The sequence below is a fragment of the Sturnus vulgaris genome, assembly GCF_052056855.1.
Source record: "Sturnus vulgaris isolate bStuVul1 chromosome 33 unlocalized genomic scaffold, bStuVul1.hap1 SUPER_33_unloc_1, whole genome shotgun sequence".
Taxonomy (NCBI): domain Eukaryota; kingdom Metazoa; phylum Chordata; class Aves; order Passeriformes; family Sturnidae; genus Sturnus; species Sturnus vulgaris.
This window is the reverse complement of record NW_028275901.1, coordinates 57,927-82,005: the sequence shown is the minus strand read 5'-3', so window position 1 is coordinate 82,005 and position 24,079 is coordinate 57,927. Positions and strand designations below refer to the sequence as shown.

General features: G+C 44.2%; 1 protein-coding gene across 3 annotated transcripts; it reads left to right on the top strand.

The window, feature by feature from the left end:
- Positions 1–60: 60 nt before the first annotated feature.
- Positions 61–21,637, top strand: LOC106863989 (uncharacterized). 3 transcript variants are annotated; one of them, XM_088157429.1, is made up of 12 exons: positions 80–174; positions 2,277–2,315; positions 3,569–3,601; positions 5,176–5,803; positions 6,387–6,960; positions 8,820–9,060; positions 10,411–10,458; positions 11,815–11,899; positions 14,383–14,524; positions 15,706–15,799; positions 16,882–17,012; positions 19,144–21,637. In XM_088157429.1, exons 1-12 carry the CDS (start codon positions 156–158, stop codon positions 20,773–20,775), a joined length of 3,666 nt encoding a protein of 1,221 aa, XP_088013555.1. In that variant the 5' UTR covers positions 80–155; the 3' UTR covers positions 20,776–21,637. The 3 variants fall into 3 exon arrangements, with proteins under 3 accessions (XP_088013557.1, XP_088013555.1, XP_088013556.1); XM_088157430.1 differs by lacking the exon at positions 3,569–3,601 and having other exon boundaries at positions 87–174; XM_088157431.1 differs by lacking the exons at positions 8,820–9,060; positions 10,411–10,458; positions 11,815–11,899; ... (2 more) ...; positions 16,882–17,012; positions 19,144–21,637 and adding an exon at positions 7,689–8,164 and having other exon boundaries at positions 61–174.
- Positions 21,638–24,079: the final 2,442 nt, after the last annotated feature.

Genomic DNA, 24,079 nt, shown 5'->3' with positions numbered 1-24,079 from the left:
ACTGACCAATGGGAGCTGCTCGCTCTGGGGAGATCAACCAATCAGACGCGTCGGAGGCGGGGCCTATTGGGAGGCGGGCGGTGGTGCGCGTGCGCGGCCGGCTGAGGCGGGCGGTGAAGCGGCGGCAGCGGCAGCGCCGGGCGGAGGTGGCGGCGATGGAGCCGGGATACGGCGGTAGGTGCTGGCCAGGGAGGCCCCGCGGTACTGACGCTCCCCCGGGGTGGCGGCGGCTCCTTCCCGTCGTTTCCTCAGCACCGGCTCCGTTACCGGCGGGTGGCGGAGGGGGGGAGACTCCGCCGCAGCGGGAAGCGCAGCGCCCGCCCCGCCGTGAGGCGGTGGCGCCGCTGATTGGCTGAGAGCCACGTCAGTCACCGCTAGGGCGGCGCTGATTGGCTGTTGGGGGCTGAGGGACGGGTCGTGCCCCGGGGGGGCGGAAATGGCGCCGGGCCCATTTCTGAAGACGACACAAAATGGCGGCCGCGGCCCCGCCCCCGTTACCTGTGCCTCAGTTTCCCTCGTCCTGTCCCGTCCCAGCCGTGGCGACACCCGGGGGGGGGTCTCTTGTCCTTTCCTTGGGGGTCCCGTGTCCCCTTCCCGGGGCTCCTGTGCCCTCTTCAGGGGGATCCCCTTGGAGTGCCCAACTCAGCAGCCCCCTTGGATCGCCCTCTGGATCTCCCCTCGAATTCCTTCCTGGATTTGCCCTGGAAATTCCCCTGGATTCCCTCAGGAGTTCCTCTGGAAATTCCCCTGGCTTCCCTCAGGATTTCCTCTGGAAATTCCCCTGGATTCCCTCAGGATTTGCCCTGGAAATTCCCCTGGATTCCCTCAGGATTCTTCCTGGATCCCCTCAGGATTTTCCCCTGGAAATTCCCCTGGATTCCCTCAGGATTCCCCGTGGAATTTCCCTGGGATCTCCTCAGGATTCCCCTGAAATTTCTCTGGGATCCCCTCAGGAATGAAGGAATTCCCTCAATCCAAGCTTTTCCAGCTGTATCAAAGCCCCTCACTGGAGTTTTTTGGGATGGCAGAGAAGAAAAATTCCCAAAATTCTGGATTCTGTTCCCATCCAGAGCCCTCCATCCATTCCTTCCTTTAAATCCGCTTTCAGGAGCTCCAAAAATCCCCGGAAAATGAATTTTCCTTCAATTTAAGGACCCAAAAATCCCACCAGGATAATTTTTCCTTCCTTCCCTGGATTTGAGGGCACCAATGGGATTTATCACTTAATTCCCACCTGGAATTCCTTCCTGTTTTAGTGGGAATTTGGGATCTGGAATTTCCTCCATCCTGGTTTTAAACTATTTTTTTTTAATGGTTTTAAACGGGATTTTTTGGGGGGGGAAGGAATAAAAATTGAGGTGGGAAAATAAAAGTGGAAAATGAAATCAGGAATAAATCAACCTCTCCAAATCCTGTTTTTTTTTTTTTCTGGATGAAAAACTCGGAAAAATTCTGGCAGCCAGGATTTCTGTGGATTAATGAAATGAACACCTGGGTTGGACTGGAATAAATCAACTTTTGAGGGATTTGATCCCGGATTTTTCCTGGATTTTGGAATTCTGACAATCCCTGGATGTTTTGAATTGTTCAAAGGGATAAAAACCTGGAAAACCAACCCCAAAAATTCCCAATTCCGTGGCTTTGGAGCCTCAAATTTTGTGATGAATGAATTGAATTCCCAGAATTAATTATCCCAGAGAACAAAACTCTTCTCCTTGGGAAAAAAATTCCATAAAAATCAGAGATTTCCACACTCATCTCCATAAAATTCACTTTTGCTCCGTTCCCAATGTTTTTTTTTTTCCTGTTTTTTGGTCAATTCCGTGGATTTTATCCCAAGAAACAGACCAGGATTAATCCCAAGAGTTTTTCCACATGGAAATATTCATGGAATATTTCATTGTGGAATTAATCCTTAATTCCCATTGGAAACCTGAGTTTTTATCCCAATTTTTTGGGGAAAAAAAAAAAACCAACAGGATAATGAGATCTGAAACAGCCAAGGATGTAAAAGAAGGAATTTTATCCTCAAAAAAAAAAGGAGAAAATTCATTGGAAAACAGAGAAATTCAGGACAAGCAACTCCAATTTCCTGAAAACATCCCCAAATTTCCCTTCAAAACAGCTCCAGCTGGGAATTGTGATGGAAAACACAAAATTCTTGGGTTTTTTTTGTGATTATTTATCCCAGCCTTGGCTTCTTTTCCAGGCTCCCTTTTGGGATTTTTGGGAATATTGGGAATTTTCTCCCTCACCTTTTCCCCTTTTTTCCCCAGGATATGGCACCTGGAGCACTGGGGCCACCAGCACCCAGGGTGAGTTTTCCCACATTTTTCCTCAATTTTTCCTTTTTTCCCCCCATTTTCCTTCCCTTTTTTCTTTTCTCCTTCTTCCCGCCCCCCCTTTTTTTCCCCTTTTTTTTCCCTTTTATCCCCCTTTTTTTTTTCCCTTTTTTCCCCTCTTTTTTCTCCATTTTCCCCCTTTTTCCTTCCCCTTTTTCATATTTTCTTCCTTTTTTCCACCTTTTTTCCTTCCCTCATTTTTCCCCCTTTTTTCCCCCCATTTATTTCCCTTTTCCCCATTTTCCTCTTTTTTCTCCCCTTTTTCCTTCCCTTCTTCCTCAATTTCCCTTTTTTTCTCCCTTTCCCTCCTTTTTCTCCATATTTTCCTTTTTTTCTCTTCCCTCCTCTTTTTTTCTTTCTATTTTTTTCCCCTTTCCTTCCATTTTCCTTTCTCTTCCCCCTTTTTTCTCACTTCCCCCATTTTTCTTTTCCCTTTCTTTTTCCCCCTTTTTCCCTCCCTTTCCCCATTTTCCTCTCATTTTTCTCCCTTTTCCTTTTTTCCCTCTTTTCCTATTTTTCTTTTCCCCCATTTCTTCTTTTCTCTCCATTTTTTCTCTTTTTCCTCCATTTTTCTCCCTTTTTCCCTCCCTTTCCTCATTTTTCTCTCATTTTTCTCCCTTTTCCTCTTTTTCCCATTTTTTTCTTTCCCCATTTCTTTTCATTTTTCCCCCTTTTTTCTCTTTTCCCATCTTTCTCTTTTTCCCTATTTCTTCCTTTTCTCCCATTTTTCTCCTTTTCCTCCATTTTTCTCCCTTTTTCCCTCCCTTTCCCCATTTTTCTCTCATTTTGCTTTTTCCCATTTTTTTCTTTCCCCCATTTCTTCTCCTTTTTTCTTTCTTTTCTCCTTTTTCCTCCTTCTTTTCTCCTTCTTTTCTCGTTTTTTCTTTTTTTTCTCCTTCTTTTCTCCTTCTTTGCTCCTTTTTTTCTTTTTTCTCCTTTTTCCTCCCCTTTTTCTCTCTTTTTCCTCCTTTTTTCCTCCCCTTTTTCTCCTTTCTTCTTCCTTTTTTCTTCTTTTTGTCTCCTTTTTCTCTCCTTTTTTTCCTCCTTTTTCCCCCCATTTTCCCCATCCCCTTTATCCTCCCCACCCCAGCACCAACTCCCAAAATCTCCCCACTCCCCCAATTTTTTTCCTTATTTCCCTTCTTTTCAATTCCAATCCCCCCAGCTCCCCCAAATGTTGCATTTTCCCGTGAGAAATTCCCTTTTTTCCTGGTTTTTCTCCCCAGGTTCCTACGCCACGAACGCGACCGGCTGGCAAGGTGGGTCTGGGGACCCCTGGGACCCTTTGAGATTCTTCCCCAATTCCTGAATTCTGCCTCTTCTCCTGCTTTTCCCCTCATTTCCCTCCCTTTTCCCTCTTTTCCCCCCTTTTTCCCCTCTCTTTTCCCACTTTTTTCCCTGTTTTTCCCACTTTTTTCCCTATTTTTCCCCCTTTTCCCCCTTCCTTTTCCCACTTTTTCCCTGTTTTTCCCACTTCATTCCTATTTTTCCCACTTTTTTCCCCCTTTTCCCCTTTCCTTTTCCCACTTTTTCCATTTTTCCCACTTTTTTCCTCTTCCCCCCCTTTTTCCCCTCCCTTTTCCCACTTTTTCCCTATTTTTCCCACTTTTTTCCCTCCTTTTTCCCATTTTCCCTTCCCTTTTCCCTCTTTTTTCCTCTTTTCTCCCTTTTTTCTTTTTCCCCCTTTTAAATTCATTTTTCCTGCTTTCCTCCTCTTTTTTCATTCCCTTTTTCCTATTTTTTCCCTTCTTTTCCCCCTTTTCCCCCCTTCCTCCCTTTTCCCCTTTTTTCCTTTTTCTCCCCATTTTTCACTTCTTTTTTCCCTCCTTTTCCCTTTTTTTTTCTCCCTTTATTCCATAGCCTTTCCTACGGGGATCCCACCCCTCTAACTCTTCATTTCCATTTTCAATTACCCCCTAATTAACAAATTATCCAATTAACCCCCAGGCTACAAAGGCTCTGAATCCAGAGCCAAAATTCCCAGAGCCCTCAGATTCCCTTGGAATGATCCCGGGGCTTTTCCTGCTGGGATCCCTCCCTCTAATTCTTCATTTCTTAATGAGCTCCTAATTAATTTATTAATGACCAATTAACCAATTAATCTCCAGGCTACGAGGGCTATGAGTTCTACACCCCCACATTCCCTTGGAATGATCCCGGGGCTTTTTCTGCTGGGATCCCACCCCTCTAATGCTTCATTCCCCTCCCTAATTACCCCCTAATTAATCGATTAATGACTAATTAACCCCTCCATCCCCAGGCTACGAGGGCTGTGAGTTCTACACCCCCCACATGGCTTTTCCTGCTGGGATCCCACCCTCTAATTCTTCATTCCCCCTTTTAATTACCCCCTAATCAATCGATTAATGACTAATTAACCCTTCCACCGCCAGGCTACGAGGGCTATGAGTTCTACACCCCCCAAATTCCCTTGGTATGATCCCGGGGCTTTTCCTGCTGGGATCCCACCCCTCTAATTCTTCATTCCCCCTTTTAATTACCCCCTAATCAATCGATTAATGACTAATTAACCCTTCCACCGCCAGGCTACGAGGGCTATGAGTTCTACACCCCCCAAATTCCCTTGGTATGATCCCGGGGCTTTTCCTGCTGGGATCCCACCCCTCTAATTCTTCATTCCCCCTTTTAATTACCCCCTAATCAATCGATTAATGACTAATTAACCCTTCCACCGCCAGGCTACGAGGGCTATGAGTTCTACACCCCCCACATGGCTTTTCCTGCTGGGATCCCACCCCTCTAATTCTTCATTCCCCCTTTTAATTACCCCCTAATCAATCGATTAATGACTAATTAACCCTTCCACCGCCAGGCTACGAGGGCTATGAGTTCTACACCCCGCCCAGCTCGGCGCCGACGCCGCCGGGAGCCTCCTACGGCTACGGGGGAGGGGCGGCCCCGGGCGGCTCCTGGGAGGCTCCCAAGGCCTCGGAGCTGGGGCTGGGATCCAGCGAGGGATCCCTGGGATCGGGAGCGGCCTTCGGCTCCTCGGGATCCACCTTCGGCTCTTCGGGATCCACCTTCGGCTCTTCGGGATCCACCTTCGGCTCTTCGGGATCCACCTTCGGCTCTTCGGGAACCTTCGGCTCTGCGGGATCCTCCTTCGGCTCGGGCTCCGGAGCCGCCTTCGGGTCGGCGGGATCCGCCCTGGCCTTGGGCTCGTCGGGTTCCGGCGCCGCCTTCGGGTCGGGCTCCGGTTACGGGGCGGGGTCGGGCTCCGGTTACGGAGCGGGATCCTCCTTCGGATCGGGATCCGCCTTCGCCGCGGGCTCGGGATCCTCGCTGGCCTTGGGATCCTCGGGATCCACCTTCGCCTCGGGATCGGCACCGGGATTGGGATCCGAGGGCGGCTCCGACTCCATCATTGCCAAGATCAACCAGCGCCTGGACCTGCTGGCCAAGGAGGGCACGGCGGGGGACGGCCGCCAGGAGCAGGACAGGTGGGAATTCCGGCCCGGGGCATCCCAGATTGCTCCTGGAACGGGAAACCCATGGAATTCTGCAGGGGTTTGGGGGTTTAGTCCCGGAATTCCGGCGTTTTTCCCATTATTTTCTGGAATTCTGCAGCGGGTTTGGGGTCTTGTCCCAGAATTCCGGCGTTTTTCCCATTAATTTGTGGAATTCTGCAGCGGGTTTGGGGTCTTGTCCTGAAATTCCAGTCGTTTTTTTGGTGGGTTTTGGGGGGTTTTTTTCCCAAAATTCCGGTGTTTTTCTCATTAATCTGTGGAATTCTGCAGTGCTTTGGGGGTTTTGTCCCGAAATTCCGGCATTTTCCCCATTAATTTTTGGAATTCTGGAATGGTTTCGATGGTTTTGTCCCCAGATTTTTCCAGGCCCCTTTTCCCAGCCCTAATCTTGATTTTCAATCCCTCATTCCCACCCTTAATCCCTTTCTTCATTCCCATTTTTCCCCGGCCCCGATCCCATTTCCATTCCCGTTTCCATTCCCATTTTATTCCCGTTTCCATTCCCATTTTATTCCCGTTTTATTCCCATTTTAATCCCGTTTTTATCCTTTCCCAGCTCTTTCCGTTTCGACTCCTTCTCGTCCCTGGACTCCCGCTCGTGCCGGGATCCGTTCCGCGCCGCCTTCGCCTCGGGCGACTCCGCCCCGGAGCGGGACCGCGACCGCGACCGGAACCTTCCCTTCGCTGCCCGCGACCCCGCCCGGACCCGCGGCTCCCTGGCGCTCCTGCGCGCCGCTTCCGGCGCCGCTCCCGCCGTCGCTTCCGGCCGCCGTCACTTCCGGCGCCGCCTCCCGGAAGCGTTCCCGGCCGGCTCCCGTTGGAACGAGCTGCAATTCGCGGGCAACGCGGCGGCAACGCGGGCGGCTCGGGGGCTGCCCTCGCTCTTCTCCCAAGCGCTGGGGCCGGAATATCCCGATTATCCCGATTATCCCGACTACCCCGACTACCCCGACTATGACTACGGCGATTATCCCGCTGATTACGGCGATTATCCCGATTATCCCGGCGATTATCCCGGCGATCTGGGCATGCTGGGAATGCCGGCAATGGCGGGGATGGGCCGCGGTCCCTACGGGATGAGGAGGAGGGACAGGATGGGAGCCCTGCCCTGGAACGGCGGCCTGCACATGGTGAGTCCCGGCGATTCCCTGCTTCATTCCTGCTTCATTCCTGCTTCTTTCCTGCTTTTCCCACTTTTTTCTGCTTTTTTCCTGCTTTTCCCACTCTTTTCCCACCTTTCCTCAGTTTTTCCCCTGTTTTATCCAGTGTTTCCCAGTTTTTTCCCCACTGTTTCCCACGTTTTTTTCTTCTTCATCCCAACTTTTTCCTGCTTTTCCCCACTACTCTTCCCCATTTTTTTTCTCATTTTTTTATCCACTTTTTCCTGCTTTTTCCCACTTTCCTCCTTTTATCCCACTTTCTCCTATTTTTCCCGTTTTTCCCTTTTCTCCCATTTCTTTCCTGCTTTTTCCCACCATTTCCCAGTTTTCCCACTTTTTTCCCTTTTTCCTCCCCTTTCCCTCACCTTTTTCCCACTTTTCTCCCAGTTATCCCACTGTTTTCCCATTTTTTCCCTACTTCTTCCCACTTTTTTCCCATTTTATCCCTCTTGTCTTTTTTTTTCTACTTTTCCACACTTTCCCCTGCTTTTGCTCATTTTCCTTATTTTTTCCCTTTTTTCCTGCTTTCCCTCCACTTTTTCCTTGCTTTTTACCCACTTTTCCTGTTTTTTCTTGCTTTTTCCTGCTTCTTTCCCCTTTTCCCTGCTTTTTTCCCCAAATCCCCCCCCTTTTACCAAAATCCCTCCTTTCCTTGGGAATTCACCCCCCATCTCCTGCCCCCCCCGATGGATTCCCAGCCTTTGCTCATCCCAATTTTCCCAAATTCCTGATAGAATCCCACCCTTGGTTCATTCCCACCCTTTGCTGACCCCGTTTTTCCCTCATTCATTCCCAATGGAATCTCTGCCTTTGCTGATCCCATTTTCCCCCATTCCCAGTGAAATCCCAGCCTTTGCTCAATCCCATTTTTCCCTCATTCACTCCCAATGCAATCCCACCCTTTGCTGATCCCAATTTTCCCAAATTCCCAATGGAATCCCGGCCTTTGCTCATCCCAATTTTCCCAAATTCCTGATAGAATCCCACCCTTGGTTCATTCCCCCCCTTTGCTGACTCCGATTTTCCCAATTCCCAATGGAATCTCTGCCTTTCCTGACCCCATTGTCCCCATTTCCCAATGAAATTCCCCCCTTTGCTGACCCCATTGTCCCCATTTCCCAATGCCATCCCCCCTTTCCTGACCCCGTTCTCCCCTCATTCCCGATGCCATCCCCCCCATTTTCTGACCCCATTTCCCAATGAAATCCCCCCCTTTGCTGACCCCATTTCCCGATGCCATCCCCCCTTTGCTGACCCCGTTCTCCCTCATTCCCAATGGAATCCCCCCTTTGCTGACCCCATTCTCCCCTCATTCCCAATGCAATCCCCCCCTTTGCTGACCCCATTCTCCCCTCATTCCCGATGCCATCCCCCCCATTTTCTGACCCCGTTCTCCCCTCATTCCCGATGCCATCCCCCCTTTGCTGACCCCATTTCCCGATGCCATCCCCCCTTTGCTGACCCCATTTCCCAATGAAATCCCCCCCTTTGCTGACCCCATTTCCCGATGCCATCCCCCCTTTGCTGACCCCGTTCTCCCCTCATTCCAATGGAATCCCCCCCATTTTCTGACCCCGTTCTCCCTCATTCCCAATGGAATCCCCCCATTTTGCTGACCCCATTTCCCAATGGAATCCCCCCCTTTGCTGACCCCATTTCCCGATGCCATCCCCCCTTTGCTGACCCCATTTCCCGATGCCATCCCCCCGTTTTCTGACCCCATTTCCCGATGCCATCCCCCCTTTGCTGACCCCATTTCCCGATGCCATCCCCCCCGTTTTCTGACCCCGTTCTCCCTCGTTCCCTGCCCATCATGGCGGCCGTTGCAGGCTCGGCGCCGCGGGTTCCGCGCTCGCTCCGGGGGGCGCTGGGAGCCCGAGGGGGCCCGGAAACGGAAACGGAGCCGGAGCGGGGACGGCACCGACGGCAACGACGACGGCAACGACGACAACGACGACGGCAACGACGGCAACAACGATGGCAACAACGACGGCAACGACACCGGCAACAACGAGGACCCCAAAAACCCCCGGAGCGACAGCGACGGCAACGACCGCGACTCCGAGCACGGTGAGGAGCTCTGCTGGGAGAGTGCCACTGAATGGACCCCAAATGGTCACAAAATGGAGCCAAAAATGACCCAAAGTGGTCACAAAATCATCCCCAAAATGGACCCCAAATGGTCACAAAATGGAGCCAAAAATGACCCAAAATGGTCACAAAATCATCCCCAAAATTGACCCAAAATCCTTCTCAAAATGGACCCAAAATGGATCCAAAATCGTCCCCAAAATGGACCCAAAATCATCCTCAAAATTGACCCAAAATGGTCCCAAAATCATCCCCAAAATGGATCCAAAATCATCCTCAAAATTGACCCAAAATGGTCCCAAAATCATCCCCAAAATGGACCCAAAATCCTCCTCAAAATGGACCCAAAATGGATCCAAAATCGTCCCCAAAATGGACCCAAAATCATCCTCAAAATGGTCCCAGAAATGACCCAAAATGGTCCCAAAATGGACCCAAAATCATCCTCAAAATGGACCCAAAATAGACCCAAAATGGTCCCAAAAGTGACCGAAAATGGACCCAAAATCATCCTCAAAATGGTCCCAAAAATGACCCAAAATGGTCCCAAAATGGACCCAAAATCTTCTTCAAAATGGTCCCAAAATAGTCCCAAAATGGCCCCAAAATCTTACTCAAAATGGAGCCAAAGTACTCCCAAAATCCTCCTCAAAATGGTCCCAAAATGGTCCCAAAATAGTCCCAAAATGGACCTAAATGACCCAAAATCTTCTTCAAAATGGTCCCAAAATCTTCCTCAAAAGGGGCCCAAAATGGTCTCAAAATGGTCCCGAAATCCTCCCCAAAATGGTCCCAAAATCTTCCTCAAAATGGACCCAAATTTCATCCCAAATCCCCCCCAAAATGACCCCAAAATCCCCACAAATGACCCCAAAGAGCCTCCAAACTCTCCCCCCAAATTCCTTTAAATTCCCCCTAAAAATCCCCCTCGAAATGGCTCCAAATTTCCTCCCCAAATTCCCCCAAAATGGCCCCAAAATCCCCTGAAACGACCCCAAAATGACCCCAAACCCCTGCAGTGACCCCAGCATTTTTCCCAAATTTCCAGCATTTTTCCCAAATTTCCAGCATTTTTCCCAAATTTCCAGCATTTTTCCCAAATTTCCACCTTTTTTTCTCAAATTTCCAGCATTTTTCCCAAATTTCCACCTTTTTTTCCCAAATTTCCAGCATTTTTCCCAAATTTCCACCTTTTTTTCCCAAATTTTCACTTTTTTCCCCAGGAATTTCCATTTTTTTCCTGGAATTCCCCACCCTTTTTTTTTTTTTTTCCCCAATTCCTGGGTTTTTTTTCCCATTAAATTTTCCTTTTTTTTTTTTTTCCTGCAGGAGATGAAGGAGAAGGAGAAGAGAAATCCTTGGATGAGGCAGACAGAGGTGTAAGTATTCCAGGAATTCCCCAAAATCTGGGAAAATCCGGGAATTTTGGAGCCCTGCAGCAAATTCTGTGGAATTTCCTGGCTTGGAATATCCCAAAAACCCCCAAATTTTATGGAATTTCCCCCTCCTTTGGAATTCCCTGCCAGGAGCATCTCAAAAAAATTAAAAAAAAATTGGGAATGGGAAAAATCGGGAATTTGGAGCCAGATTTAATTCCTGGAGGGGCTGGATCCCAAATTTTGGAATTTTTTTTTCTTATGTGGGATCAGAAATTTGGGAATTTTGAGAATTTTGCAAGGATTTTGGGGGGGATTATTGGGATTTTTGGGGAATTTTTGGGAATAATTCCAAAATTTTGGGCAAAGCAGGGCAGGGCTGGAATTCCCAAATCCCTCAGGGCATTTTCCAGGCTTAGAAATTCCATGGAAAATCAAAATTTTTTTTTGGGGGGGGGAATATCCATAAAAAGGAGGTGAAAATTCCCAAAATTCTGTTTATCCCACAGGAAATTCCAAGAAAAATTGACACCAATATTTCTTTTTTTTTTTTTATTTTTTCCAGGAGATCCCAGATTTCGTTTTCCAGGAGAATTCCCAGGATTTTGGTGCTGTTTGGAGAGGAAATTTCCCAGAATTTTGGGATTTTCCAGAAAATCCAAAAGTTTTTCTCAGGTTTTGGGGTGGATTTTGGGGAATTTGGGGTGGGAATTCCCAAAAATTCCAAGCTGGAGTTTCCCACCCCAAAATCAGGGCAAAATTTGGGAATTTTTCCTTTTTTTTTTTTTTTTTGTGGGTTTTTCCTGAGGATTTGTGAGGAGATTTTGGGAGTTTTTTTGAAGGAATTTTGGGGTTTTTTTACAAAAAATTTCCAAGGAAATTTTTGGGAATGGATCCCAGAGGATTTCTGGGAAGCAGATTTGGGAAAAAAACAGGGAAAAAAATGGGAAAATTTGGGGGGAAAACATGGGAAAAAATCAGGGAAAAAAAAAAAAAAGAAAAAACGGGAAGAAATGGAAAAATTGGGAGAAATGGGAAAATTGGGGGAAAATGGGAAAAAGTGGGAAAAAGAAAGGAAAACCAAGAGAATGGGGGGAAAAATGTGAAGAAATGGGAAAAAAAGGAGGAAAAATGGGAAAATCTTGGGGGAAAAAAAATGGAAAAAAAAGGAAGGAAATATTGGGAAAAAATAGGTTAAAAATTTGGGAAAAATAGGAAAAAAACCGGAAAAAAACAGGAAAATCAAGGAAAAAATCAGGGAAAAAATCAGGGAATCTCAGGGATTTGGGATCTGGGGAAGTTTTGGGGTTTTTTATGGTTTTGGGGGGGATGAAAATTCCCAAATTTTTCCCCTCAGGATCCGAGGATGAGGACGAGGAGGTGAAGAAAAAACGGGAGAAGCAGCGAAGGAGAGATCGAATGAGAGACAGGGCCATGGACAGGTGGGGAAAGGGGAAATTTCTGGGGATTTGGGGGAATTTTGGGAATTTTGGGGGAATTTCTGGGAATTTTTGGGGAATTTTCGGGGAATTTTGGAAGAATTTTCAGGGGATTTTTGAGAATTTTTGGGGAATTTTGGGGAATTTTTGAGGAATTTTTAGGGAATTTTTAAAGATTTTTCAAAGAATTTTCTGGGGATTTTTGAGGATTTTTGGGGAATTTTCAGGGGATTTGTTGGGAAATTTTGGGGGAATTTTCAGGGATTTTTTGGGAATTTTGAGGGAATTTTTGGGGAATTTTGAGAATTTCAGGGAATTTTGGGGGGAATTTCTGGGATTTTTTTTGGAATTTTTAGGGAATTTTTGAAGAATTTTCTGGGGATTTTTGAGAATTTTTGGGGAATTTTCAGGGATTTTTTGGGAATTTTGAGGGAATTTTTAAAGATTTTTCAAAGAATTTTCTGGGGATTTTTGGGGAATTTTTGGGAATTTCTGGGAATTTTCAGGGAATTTTTTGGGAATTTTTGAAGAATTTTCTGGGGATTTTTGGGGAATTTCAGGGAATTTTTGGGGAATTTTTAGGGAATTTTTAAAGAATTTTCTGGGGATTTTTGAGGATTTTTGGGGAATTTTCAGGGGATTTGTTGGGAAATTTTGGGGGAATTTTCAGGGATTTTTTGGGAATTTTGAGGGAATTTTTGGGGAATTTCAGGGAATCTTTGGGGAATTTCTGGGAATTTTGGGGGAATTTTGGGAATTTTCAGGGAATTTTTGGGGAATTTTTGAGAATTTCAGGGTATTTTGGGGGAATTTTTGGGGAATTTCTGGGAATTTTTGGGGAATTTTTGAAGAATTTTCAGGGGATTTTTGAGAATTTTTGGGGAATTTTTGGGGAATTTTTGGGGAATTTTTGAAGAATTTGCAGGGAATTTTTGGGGAATTTTTGAAGAATTTTCTGGGGATTTTTGGGGAAATTTTGGGAATTTTCTGGAAATTTTGGGGGAATTTCAGGGAATTTTTGGGGAATTTTCTGGGGATTTTTGAGAATTTTTGGGGAATTTCGGGGAATTTTTGGGGAATTTTTAGGGAATTTTTAAAGAATTTTCTGGGGATTTTTGAGGATTTTTGGGGAATTTTCAGGGGATTTGTTGGGAAATTTTGGGGGAATTTTCAGGGATTTTTTGGGAATTTTGAGGGAATTTTTGGGGAATTTTGAGAATTTCAGGGAATTTTGGGGGGAATTTCTGGGATTTTTTTTGGAATTTTTAGGGAATTTTTGAAGAATTTTCTGGGGATTTTTGAGAATTTTTGGGGAATTTTCAGGGATTTTTTGGGAATTTTGAGGGAATTTTTAAAGATTTTTCAAAGAATTTTCTGGGGATTTTTGGGGAATTTTTGGGAATTTCTGGGAATTTTCAGGGAATTTTTTGGGAATTTTTGAAGAATTTTCTGGGGATTTTTGGGGAATTTCAGGAAATTTTTGGGGAATTTTTAGGGAATTTTTAAAGAATTTTCTGGGGATTTTTGAGGATTTTTGGGGAATTTTCAGGGGATTTGTTGGGAAATTTTGGGGGAATTTTCAGGGATTTTTTGGGAATTTTGAGCGAATTTTTGGGGAATTTCAGGGAATCTTTGGGGAATTTCTGGGAATTTTGGGGGAATTTTGGGAATTTTCAGGGAATTTTTGGGGAATTTTTGAGAATTTCAGGGAATTTGGGGGGGAATTTCTGGGAATTTTTGGGGAATTTTTGAGAATTTCAGGGAATTTTTGGGGGAATTTCTGGGAAATTTTTAGGGAATTTTCAGAGAATTTTCAGGGGATTTTCGAGAATTTTTGGGGGATTTTTGGGGAAATTTTGGGGAATTTTTGGGGAACTCCTGGGAGTTTCTGGAATTTTTTCTGGGAAATTTTTGGAAATCTCTGTGAACTCGTGGGAATTCTGGAGAATTTCAGGAAATTCCCGGAATTTTGGAGAATTTCTGAGAATTTGGGGGAATTTCAGGGAAATTTCAGGGATTTTTTTTTTGAGGTTTTTTGTTTTGCATTTTTGGGCTTTTTTGGAAGTTTTTTGTTCTATTTTTAAACTTTTTTATTTTTTAAGCTTTTCCATTTTTTGGTTTATATTTTTGGAGGGTTTTTTTTTCACTTTTAAACTTTTTTTTTTCAGTTTTTTTTCCATTCCTGGACGCTTTTTTTTTGCGATTTCGCTTTTGAACTTTTTTTTTTTTTTAGTTTTATTTCACATTCTTGGGTCATTTTCAGAACATTTCCTCACATTTTTTGAACTTTATATTTTTATAAATCCTCATCCATTTCAGGCCATTTCTCTGAGAAAATTTTTCCCATTCCTGAAATTTTTTTTTTTCTCATTTCCCACCCATTTCCACCTTTTTTTTCCCCCATTTTTTTTTTTTTTAAATCCCCCCCGTTTTTCCCTATTTCCCCCCACTCTGGGTGACATTTCCGGATTTTTGTGTTTTTCCAGGATCCAGTTTGCCTGCTCCGTGTGCAAATTCCGGAGCCTGGAGGAGGAGGAGATCCAGAGGCACCTGCAGAGCAAATTCCACCGGGACACGCTGCGCTACATCGGCACCAAACTGCCCGACAGGACCGTGCAGTTCCTGCAGGTGACACCCCAAAACCCCTCCCTGTGCAATTCTGACCACGGGGGAACATTGGGAATTTTTGGGGAATTTTTGGGATTTTTTGGGGGAATTTTTAAGCGAAAATTCCGATTTTTTCGCCATTTATTTCGCGTTTTCGCGGCTTTTTTCCCCCCGTTCTTTTTCAAGATTTCCGTGGATTTTTTTCCAGTTGTAAATTTGGGATTTCTGGGATTTTTTTTGCCATTTTTTCCTGATTTTTTTCCCCCTTTTTTTAGGAATTTTCAGGCGAAAATTCCGATTTTTCACCGTTTATTTCGCGTTTGTCGCGGTTTTCTCACGTCGTCTTCCCGGGCGTTGTTTTCTTCGGGGATTTTATTGAGTTGGAAATCTGGGACTTTCAGGGGATTTTTTGGGGAATTATTTGGGATTTTTTAGGGACTTTTTTAGGGATTTTTGGGGGATTTTTTGGGGGGATTTTCCCCACCCCCCACCGGGACACGCTGCGCTCCATCGGCACCAAACTGCCCGACAGGACCGTGCAGTTCCTGCAGGTGCCACCCCAAAACCCCTCCCTGTGCAATTCTGACCACGGGGGAACAGTGGGAATTTTTTGGGAATTTTTGGGAATTTTTTGGGAATTTTTTGGGATTTTTTTGGGGAATTTTTAAGCGAAAATTCCGATTTTTCGCCATTTATTTCGCCTTTTCGCGGCTTTTTTCCCCCCGTTCTTTTTCAAGATTTCCGTGGATTTTTTTCCACTTGTAAATTTGGGATTTCTGGGATTTTTTTGCCATTTTTTCCTGATTTTTTCCCCTTTTTTTTTGGGGAGTTTTTAGGCGAAAATTCCGATTTTTCGCCATTTATTTCACATTTTCGCAGGTTTTTTCCCCATTATTTTTTAGGATTTCTATGGAATTACTCCCAGATGAAAATTTAGGATTTCTGGGAATTTTTTTACAATTTTTTCCTGATTTTTTCACTTTTTTTTTTTTGAGTTTTTAAGCGAAAATTCGGATTTTTTCACCGTTTATTCCTCATTTTTCGCGGTGTTTTCCCGATTTTTTTCAGGATTCCTTTGGGATTTTTCCCCGTGGGTTATCTGGGACTTGGAGGGGGATTTTTTGGGAATGGTTTGGGATTTTTTGGGGTTGGTTTTTCCCGGGTTTCCCCCCATTATTCCCGATTTTTGGGGATTTTTCCAGGAGTACATCGTGAACAGGAACAGGAAAATCGAGCGGCGCCGCCAGGAGCTCTCGGACAAGGAGGGCCCCAAACAGAGACCAGACCCCTTCAAGGGTGGGCACTGATTGGGATTTAATTGGGGATTTAATTGGGGATTAATCGGGATTTAATTGGGCATTAATCGGGGATTAATTGGGGATTAATTGGGGATTAATCGGGAATTAATTGGGGATTAATTGGGAATTAATCGGGAATTATTTGGGATTTAATTGGGAATTATTTGGGAATTAATTGGGGATTAATCGGGAATTAATTGGGATTTAATTGGGAATTGTTTGGGAATTAATTGGGATTTAATTGGGAATTGTTTGGGAATTAATTGGGATTTAATTGGGAATTGTTTGGGAATTGTTTGGGAATTAATCGGGAATTAATTGGGGATTAATTGGGGATTAATCGGGAATTAATTGGGATTTAATTGGGAATTAATTGGGAATTGTTTGGGAATTAATTGGGGATTAATTGGGAATTATCTGGGAATTAATCGGCCATTAATTGGGATTTAATTGGGAATTAATCGGGACTTATTTAGGAATTATTTGGGGATTATTTGGGAATTAATTGGGGATTATCTGGGAATTAATTGGGCATTGATTGTGGATTAATTGGGAATTTTTGGGGAATTTTTTGGGAATTGTTTGGGAATTATCTGGGAATTAATCGGGAATTAATTGGGATTTAATCGGGAATTAATCGGGGATTAATCGGGAATTAATCGGGGATTAATTGGGAATTAATTGGTATTTAATTGGGAATTAATTGGGAATTGTTTGGGAATTGTTTGGGGATTAATTGGGAATTATTTAGGAATTATTTGGGGATTAATTGGGAATTAATTGGGAATTATTTGGGAATTAATTGGGAATTATTTGGGAATTTCAGGGTGGGAGCAGCTCCTCTCCCAACCCATGGAATTCTCTGGGAATTCCCGGAATTCCATGGAATTTTCCATGTCCCAGGGATCGGCCAGGGACACTTTTCCAAGCGGATCGAGGCCAATAATCGCTTTTTTGGGGTTGAAAATTGACAAATTTAATCCCCAAAACCCAGGAATTTCGGGGTGGGAACTGCTCCTCTCCCCACCCATGGAATTCTCTGGGAATTCCCGGAATTCCATGGATTTTTCCATGCCCCAGGGATCGGCCAGGAGCACTTTTTCAAGCGGATCGAGGCGGCGCACTGCCTGGCGTGTGACATGCTGATCCCGGCCCAGGGGCCGCTCCTGCAGCGTCACCTGCGCTCACCTGAGCACAACCGGAGCCGCAGGGTCAGTGCTGGCCCCGGGGCCACCCCGGCACCCCCAAAATCCCCTCCCTGCTCCCCCTTTCCCTGCCCCCAGCACAGCATTCGGCACAGATTCCAGCCTGGAATTCCCAGAGTTATCCCTGATTTTCCAGCCATTTTCTCCCCCAGATCCCTTGGGAATTCCCACATTCCTCCCCCTTTTCCCCTCCCTGATCCCAGGACTCAGCACAGATTCCAGCCTGGAATTCCCAGACTCAGCCCTGATTTCCTATGGAATCCACCAGGAATTCCCACAGAATCCACCAGGAATTCCCACATTTATCCCTGATTTTCTTATGGAATTCACCAGGAATTCCCAGCATTTATTCCTGATTTTCCATCCATTCCCCCCCAGATCCCTTGGGAATTCCCACATTCCTCCCCCTTTTCCCTTCCCTGATCCCAGGATTTATCACAGATTCCAGCCTGGAATTCCCAGACTCAGCCCTGATTTCCTATGGAATCCACCAGGAATTCCGAGGATTAATCCCACATTTCCTGTGGAATCCACCAGGAATTCCCACAGAATCCACCAGAATTCCCAGAGTTAGCCCTGATTTTCCAGCCATTTTCCTCCCAGATCCCTTGGGAATTCCCACATTCCTCCCCCTTTTCCCTTCCCTGATCCCAGGACTCAGCACAGATTTGACCCTGGAATTCCCAGAGTTAGCCCAGATTTTCTTATGGAATCCACCAGGAATTCTCAGGATTTATCCCAGATTTGCCCCTGGATCCAGCAGAATTCCCAGCATTTATCCCAGATTTTCTTATGGAATCCACCAGAATTCCCAGAGCTATCCCTGATTTTCCAGTCATTTCCTCCAGATCCCTTGGGAATTCCCACATTCCTCCCCCTGTTCCCCTCCCTCATCCCAGGATTTATCCCAGATTTGTCCCTGGATCCAGCAGAATTCCCAGAGTTATCCAAGATTTTCCCTCAATTTCCCCCTTGATCCCTTTGGAATTCTGGGATTTTTTTTCCCCATTTTCCCCATTCCCAGACCCCCCAGACCTCTCAGGAATTCCCAGAATTCCAGGATTTTCCCCATTTCCCCATCCCAAACCACCCAGGAATTCCCAGAATTCCAGGAATTTCCCCATCCCAGCCCCCCAGGATTTCCCAGAATTCCAGGATTTCTTTCCCCCTTTTCCAGCCCCCCAAACCTTTCAGGAATTCCCAGAATTCCAGGATTTCTTTCCCCCTTTTCCAGCCCCCAAACCTTTCAGGAATTCCCAGAATTCCAGGATTTCTTTCCCCCATTTTCCAGCCCCCCAAACCCTTCAGGAATTCCCAGAATTCCAGGATTTTCCCCTTTTCCAGCCCCCCAAACCTTTCAGGAATTCCCAGAATTCCAGGATTTTCCCCTTTTCCAGCCCCTCAGGAATTCCCAGAATTCCAGGATTTCTTTCCCCATTTTCCAGCCCCCCCAACCTTTCAGGAATTCCCAGAATTCCAGGATTTCTTTCCCCATTTTCCAGCCCCCCAAACCCCTCAGGAATTCCCAGAATTCCAGGATTTCTTTCCCCCTTTTCCAGCCCCCCAGACCCCCAGGAATTCCCAGAATTCCAGGATTTCTTTCCCCCTTTTCCAGCCCCCCAGACCCCCAGGAATTCCCAGAATTCCAGGATTTCTTTCCCCATTTTCCAGCCCCCCAAACCTTTCAGGAATTCCCAGAATTCCAGGATTTTTCCCCATTTTCCAGCCCCCCAAACCTTTCAGGAATTCCCAGAATTCCAGGATTTTTCCCCATTTTCCCCATTCCCAATCCCCTAAATCCTTTGGGAATTCCAGAATTTTCCCCATTTCCCCATCCCAAACCCCCAGGAATTCCCAGAACTCCAGAATTTTCCCTTTTTCCAGCCCCCCAGGCACCCCAGAATTCCAGAATTTCCCCATTTCCAGCCCCCCAGGAATTCCCAGAATTCCAGGATTTCTTTCCCCCTTTTCCAGCCCCCCAAACCTTTCAGGAATTCCCAGAATTCCAGGATTTCTTTCTCCCTTTTCCAGCCCCCCAGACCCCCAGGAATTCCCAGAATTCCAGGATTTTCCCCATTTCCAGCCCCCGAAACCTTTCAGGAATTCCCAGAATTCCAGGATTTTCCCCATTTTCCAGCTGGCAGCAGAGCAGTTTAAGAAGACGAGCCTGCACGTGGCCAAGAGCGTCCTGAACAACAAACACATCGTGAAAATGCTGGAAAAATACCTGCAGGTACCCCTGGAAAACAGGGAATTCCTTCCCCTGGCGATTCCCAACCTCACTGGGACCCTCTCCAAAAATTCACAACACGTCACCAAAAATTCCACAACAATTCCACAAAAAATTCCACAACAATTCCACAACACTTCACCAAAAATTCCTCAACAGTTCACCAAAAATTCACCAACACTTCACCAAAAATTCACCAACAATTCCACAACAATTCCACAAAAATTCCACAACACTTCACCAAAAATTCCACAACAATTCCACAAAAAATTCCACAACAATTCCTCAAAAATTCACCAAAAATTCACCAAAAATTCCTCAACAATTCCACAACAGTTCACCAAAAATTCCACAAAAAATTCCACAAAAATTCCACAAAAATTCACAAAAAATGCCACAACACTTCACCAAAAATTCACCAAAAATTCCACAACACTTCACCAAAAATTCCACAACAGTTCACCAAAAATTCCACAAAAATTCCACAAAAATTCCTCAAAAATTCACCAAAAATTCCACAAAAATTCACACGAAATTCCACAAAAATTCCTCAAAAATTCCACAAAAAATTCCACAAAAAATTCCACAAAAATTCCACAAAAATTCACACGAAATTCCTCAAAAATTCCTCAAAAATTCCTCAAAAATTTCAAAAAAATTCACCAAAAATTCACACAAATTTCTCAAAAATTCACACAGAATTCCACAAAAATTCTACAAAAATTCACCAAAGGTTCACGACAAATTCCACAAAAATTCACCAAAAGTTCACCAAAAATTCCACAAACATTCCTCAAAAATTTCACAAAAATTCACCAAAAATTCCTCAAAAATTCACCAAAAATTCCACAAAAATTCCACAAAAAATTCCACAAAAATTCGCCAAAAAATCCACAAAAATTCACACAAATTTCTCAAAAATTCACACAGAATTCCACAAAAATTCGCCAAAAATTCTACAAAAATTCACCAAAAGTTCACCACAAATTCCACAAAAATTCCACAAAAATTCCACAAAAATTCCACAAAAATTCACCAAAATTCCACAAAAATTCATCAAAATTTTCACAAAAATTCACACAGAATTTCTCAAAAGTTCTCCAAAAATTCCCCCAAAATTCACACAATTCCCCAAAAATCCCCACAAAATTTCTCAAAAATCCTCACAAAATTTCCCACAAAATTCCCCAAAAATCCCCACAAAATTCCCAAAAAAATTCGCATAACATTCCCCAAAAAATCACACAAAATCCCACAAAAATTGACACAGAATTCCTCAAAAATACCCCCAAAATTCCCACAAAATCCCCCCAAAATTTCCCAAAAATGCTTCACAAAATTCCCCAAAAATTCACACAAAATCCACACAAAATTCCCCAAAAATCCCCACAAAATCCGTGGCTTCCCCCCTTTTTTTCTGTTTTTTTTTTGCCCAATTTTTGTTTTTTTTTTTTGTTTTTCCTGCTGGGTTTTGGGAATTTTCTCTTTTTCTTTTGCATTCCAGCATCCCCAGACCAAAATCCCCCCCCCCCCCACTAAAAAAATCCTGGAATTTTCCCCATTTTTTCCCTGTTTTTTTTTTTTTTTTTTTTTTTACTTCAAATCCTGAAGTTTTTTATTTCTTCTAGAATTCCTGGGAAATCCCTCATTTTTCCCCCAAAAATTCCCACAAAATCCCGAATTTTCCCTTTTTTTTTTTTTTTTTCTATTTTTCACTTCCAATCTTGGTTTTATTTTTTTTTAACTCATTTTTTTTCCAGTGCTTTTTGCTTTTTTTTTTTTTTTGTTAATTCCTTCCCAATTTTCCTTCCCTTTTCCATTCCAGCATCCAAATCCCAAAAAATTCCTGAATTTTCCTCATTTTTTTTCACCCAATCCTTATTTTTTTTTATTTTTTTTTTTCCTTTTTCTGGTCATTTCTGTTGCTCTTGGCTTGGATTTTTTTTATTTTTTTTAAAGGAATTTTTTCCTTCAAATCCCAGAATTTTCCCCCAAAAAAATCCTTCCCTGGAGCCGAGGTTCCCGTTCAGGAAAATTTTTTTGGGAATTTTGGGAATTTCCTGGAATTTTTGGGCGGCTCCAGCCCCTCCCAGGTGAGAATTCCCACCCCCAACAAAATGTCCCAAAAATCCCAATTTTTTGGGGGTTTTTTTTTTGGGAATGTTGGGGTTGGAATTCCGGGATTTTTCCGGAAGGTTCCAGGGCACGGCAGGAGGAGCGGAGACGATTCCAGGGAGAAGCTCCAGGATCCCAAAAAAAAAAAAAAAAATCCCAAAAATTCCTTCCCCACCCCCTCCCCTCCCCCAGGGGGTTTTTGGGATGGAGCCAGGATGGGAAAAAGTTGGAAAAATGGGAAAAAAAAACAAAAAAAAGGGAAAAAAGTGGGAAAAAAACCCAAAAATCAAACGGTGACTCTGCCTGCTGGGGGCTGGGAAAAATGGGATTGGGATTCCCAAAAAAAAAAAAAAAAAAAATGGGAATTTGGATTACAAAAAAAATGGGATTTGGATCCCAGAAAATGGACTTTGTGTCCTGGGAAAAAAATGGGATTTTGATCCCAAAAAATGGGAATTTGGATCCCAAAAAATGGACTTTGGATCCTGGGAAAAAAATGGGATTTGGATCCCAGAAAATGGACTTTGGATCCTGGGAAAAAATGGGATTTGGATCCCCAAAAATGGGAATTTGGATCCCAAGAAATGGGAATTTGGATCCTGGGAAGATGGACCCGGAGTCCTGGGAAAAGGAGGGACTTTGGACCCCAAAAAAAGGATTTTGGATCTCAAGAAGAGGGAGTTTGGATCCCAGGAAAAAAAAAAAAAAAAAGGATTTGGATCCCAAAAAATGGACTTTGGATCCTGGGAAAAAATGGGATTTGATTCCCAAAAAATGGACTTTGGATTCCAGGAAGAGACCCCAAATCCTGGGGAAAGGGACCTTGGATCCCTGGGAAAAAAATGGGATTTGGATCCCAAAAAATGGGAATTTGGATCCCAGAAAATGGACTTTGGATCCTGGGAAAAAAAATGGGATTTTGGATCCCAAAAAAAGGAATTTTGGATTCCAAGAAGAGGGACTTTGGATCCCGGGGGAAAAAGGACGTTGAGTCCAGGGAAAAAAAAAAATGGGATTTGAATCCCAAAAAAAGGACTTTGGATCCTGGGAAAAATGGGAATTTGGATCCCAAAAAATGGGATTTGAATCCCAGGAAGATGGACCTGGAGTCCTGGGAAAAGGAGGGACTTTGGATCCCCAAAAAATGGGATTTGGATCCCAAAAAAAAACCAAAAAAAAAAGGATTTTGGATGTCAAGAAGAGGGACTTTGGAGCCCGGGAGAAAAAAAGGATTTGGATCCCAAAAAATGGATTTTGGATCCTGGGGAAAATGGGATTTGATTCCCAAAAAATGGACTTTGGATCCTGGGAAAAATGGGATTTGATTCCCAGAAAATGGGATTTTGGATCCTGGGAAGAAACCCCAAATCCTGGGGAAAAGGGACCTTGGATCCCTGGGAAAAAAAATGGGAATTTGGATCCCAAAAAATGGACTTTGGATCCTGGGGAAAAATGGGATTTGATTCCCAAAAAATGGGAATTTGGATCCCAAGAAGAGGGACTTTGGAGCCTTGGGGAAAATGGGATTTGGATCCCAGGGAAAAAAAAAAAAAAGGACGTTGAGTCCAGGGAAAAAATGGGATTTTGGATCCCAAATAATGGGATTTGTATCCCAGAAAATGGACTTTGGATCCTGGGAAAAATGGGATTTGGATCCCAAAAAAACCGGATTTTGGATGCCGAGAAGATGGGCCTGAGGTCCAGGAAAAAAAAAACAAAAAAAAACCAAAAAAAAAGGGATTTTGGATGCCAAGAAGAGACCCCAAATCCTGGGAAAAAAAACACCTTTGGATCCCAGGAAAAAACAGGATTGGAATGGAGGAAGATGGAGCTGGAATCCAGGGAAAAGAAGGTACTTTGAGCCAAAAAAAAAAGGAAAAATGGACTTTGGATCCTGGGAAAAAATGGGATTTGGATCCCAAAAAACGGGATTTGGATCCCAAAAAATGGACTTTGAATCCTGGGAAAAAATGGGATTTGGATCCCAAAAAACGGGATTTGGATCCCAAAAAATGGACTTTGAATCCTGGGAAAAAATGGGATTTGGATCCCAAAAAACGGGATTTTGAATCCCAAGAAGAGGGACCTTGGAGCCCGGGGAAAATGGGATTTGGATCCCCAAAAAATTGGGATTTGCATCCCAAAAAAATGGACTTTGGATCCCCCAAAAAAAAGTGATTTGGATCCTCAAAAAAAAGGAGCTTGGATCCTAAAAAAATGGGATTTGGATCCCAAAAAACTCCCCCAGTTATTCCCATTATCCCAGTACAGAATGGCCACATTTGGGGACAATTCCAGGAGATTTCAGGAAAATTCCAGAGATTTTGGGGACAATTCCAGGAGATTTTGGGGCAATTCCAGGAAATTTTAGGAAAATTCCAGGAGATTTTGGGACAATTCCTGGAGATTTGGGGACAATTCCAGGGCCTTGATCCCGGTTTTTTGTTTTTGTTTTTTTTTTTTTTTTCCCCTTTTGGAGCTTTTGAGTTTTTTTCCTCCTCTCCCAGAATTCCTGGAATTCCCTGGATGAGATTCCTGCTTCCAACCTCTCTTCCCAAAAAAAAAAAAAAAAAAAAATTTCAGGATCCCAACCCCAGGAATTCCCAAATTCCCAAAGAACCGAGGCTGTGATGTGGAAATTCAGGAATTTTCCCCTTTGGATTCAAAATTTATCCCAAAATTCCTCCCTGGATCTTGGGGATTTTCCAGGGATTTGAGCTTTTCCCAA

Excerpts from the sequence above, each read along its gene's own strand:
- LOC106863989 (XM_088157429.1), top strand. Across the intron at positions 9,061-10,410 it reads CGACCGCGACTCCGAGCACG|GAGATGAAGGAGAAGGAGAA; the intron begins GTGAGGAGCTCT and ends TTTTTCCTGCAG. Across the intron at positions 14,525-15,705 it reads GGACCGTGCAGTTCCTGCAG|GAGTACATCGTGAACAGGAA; the intron begins GTGACACCCCAA and ends GGATTTTTCCAG.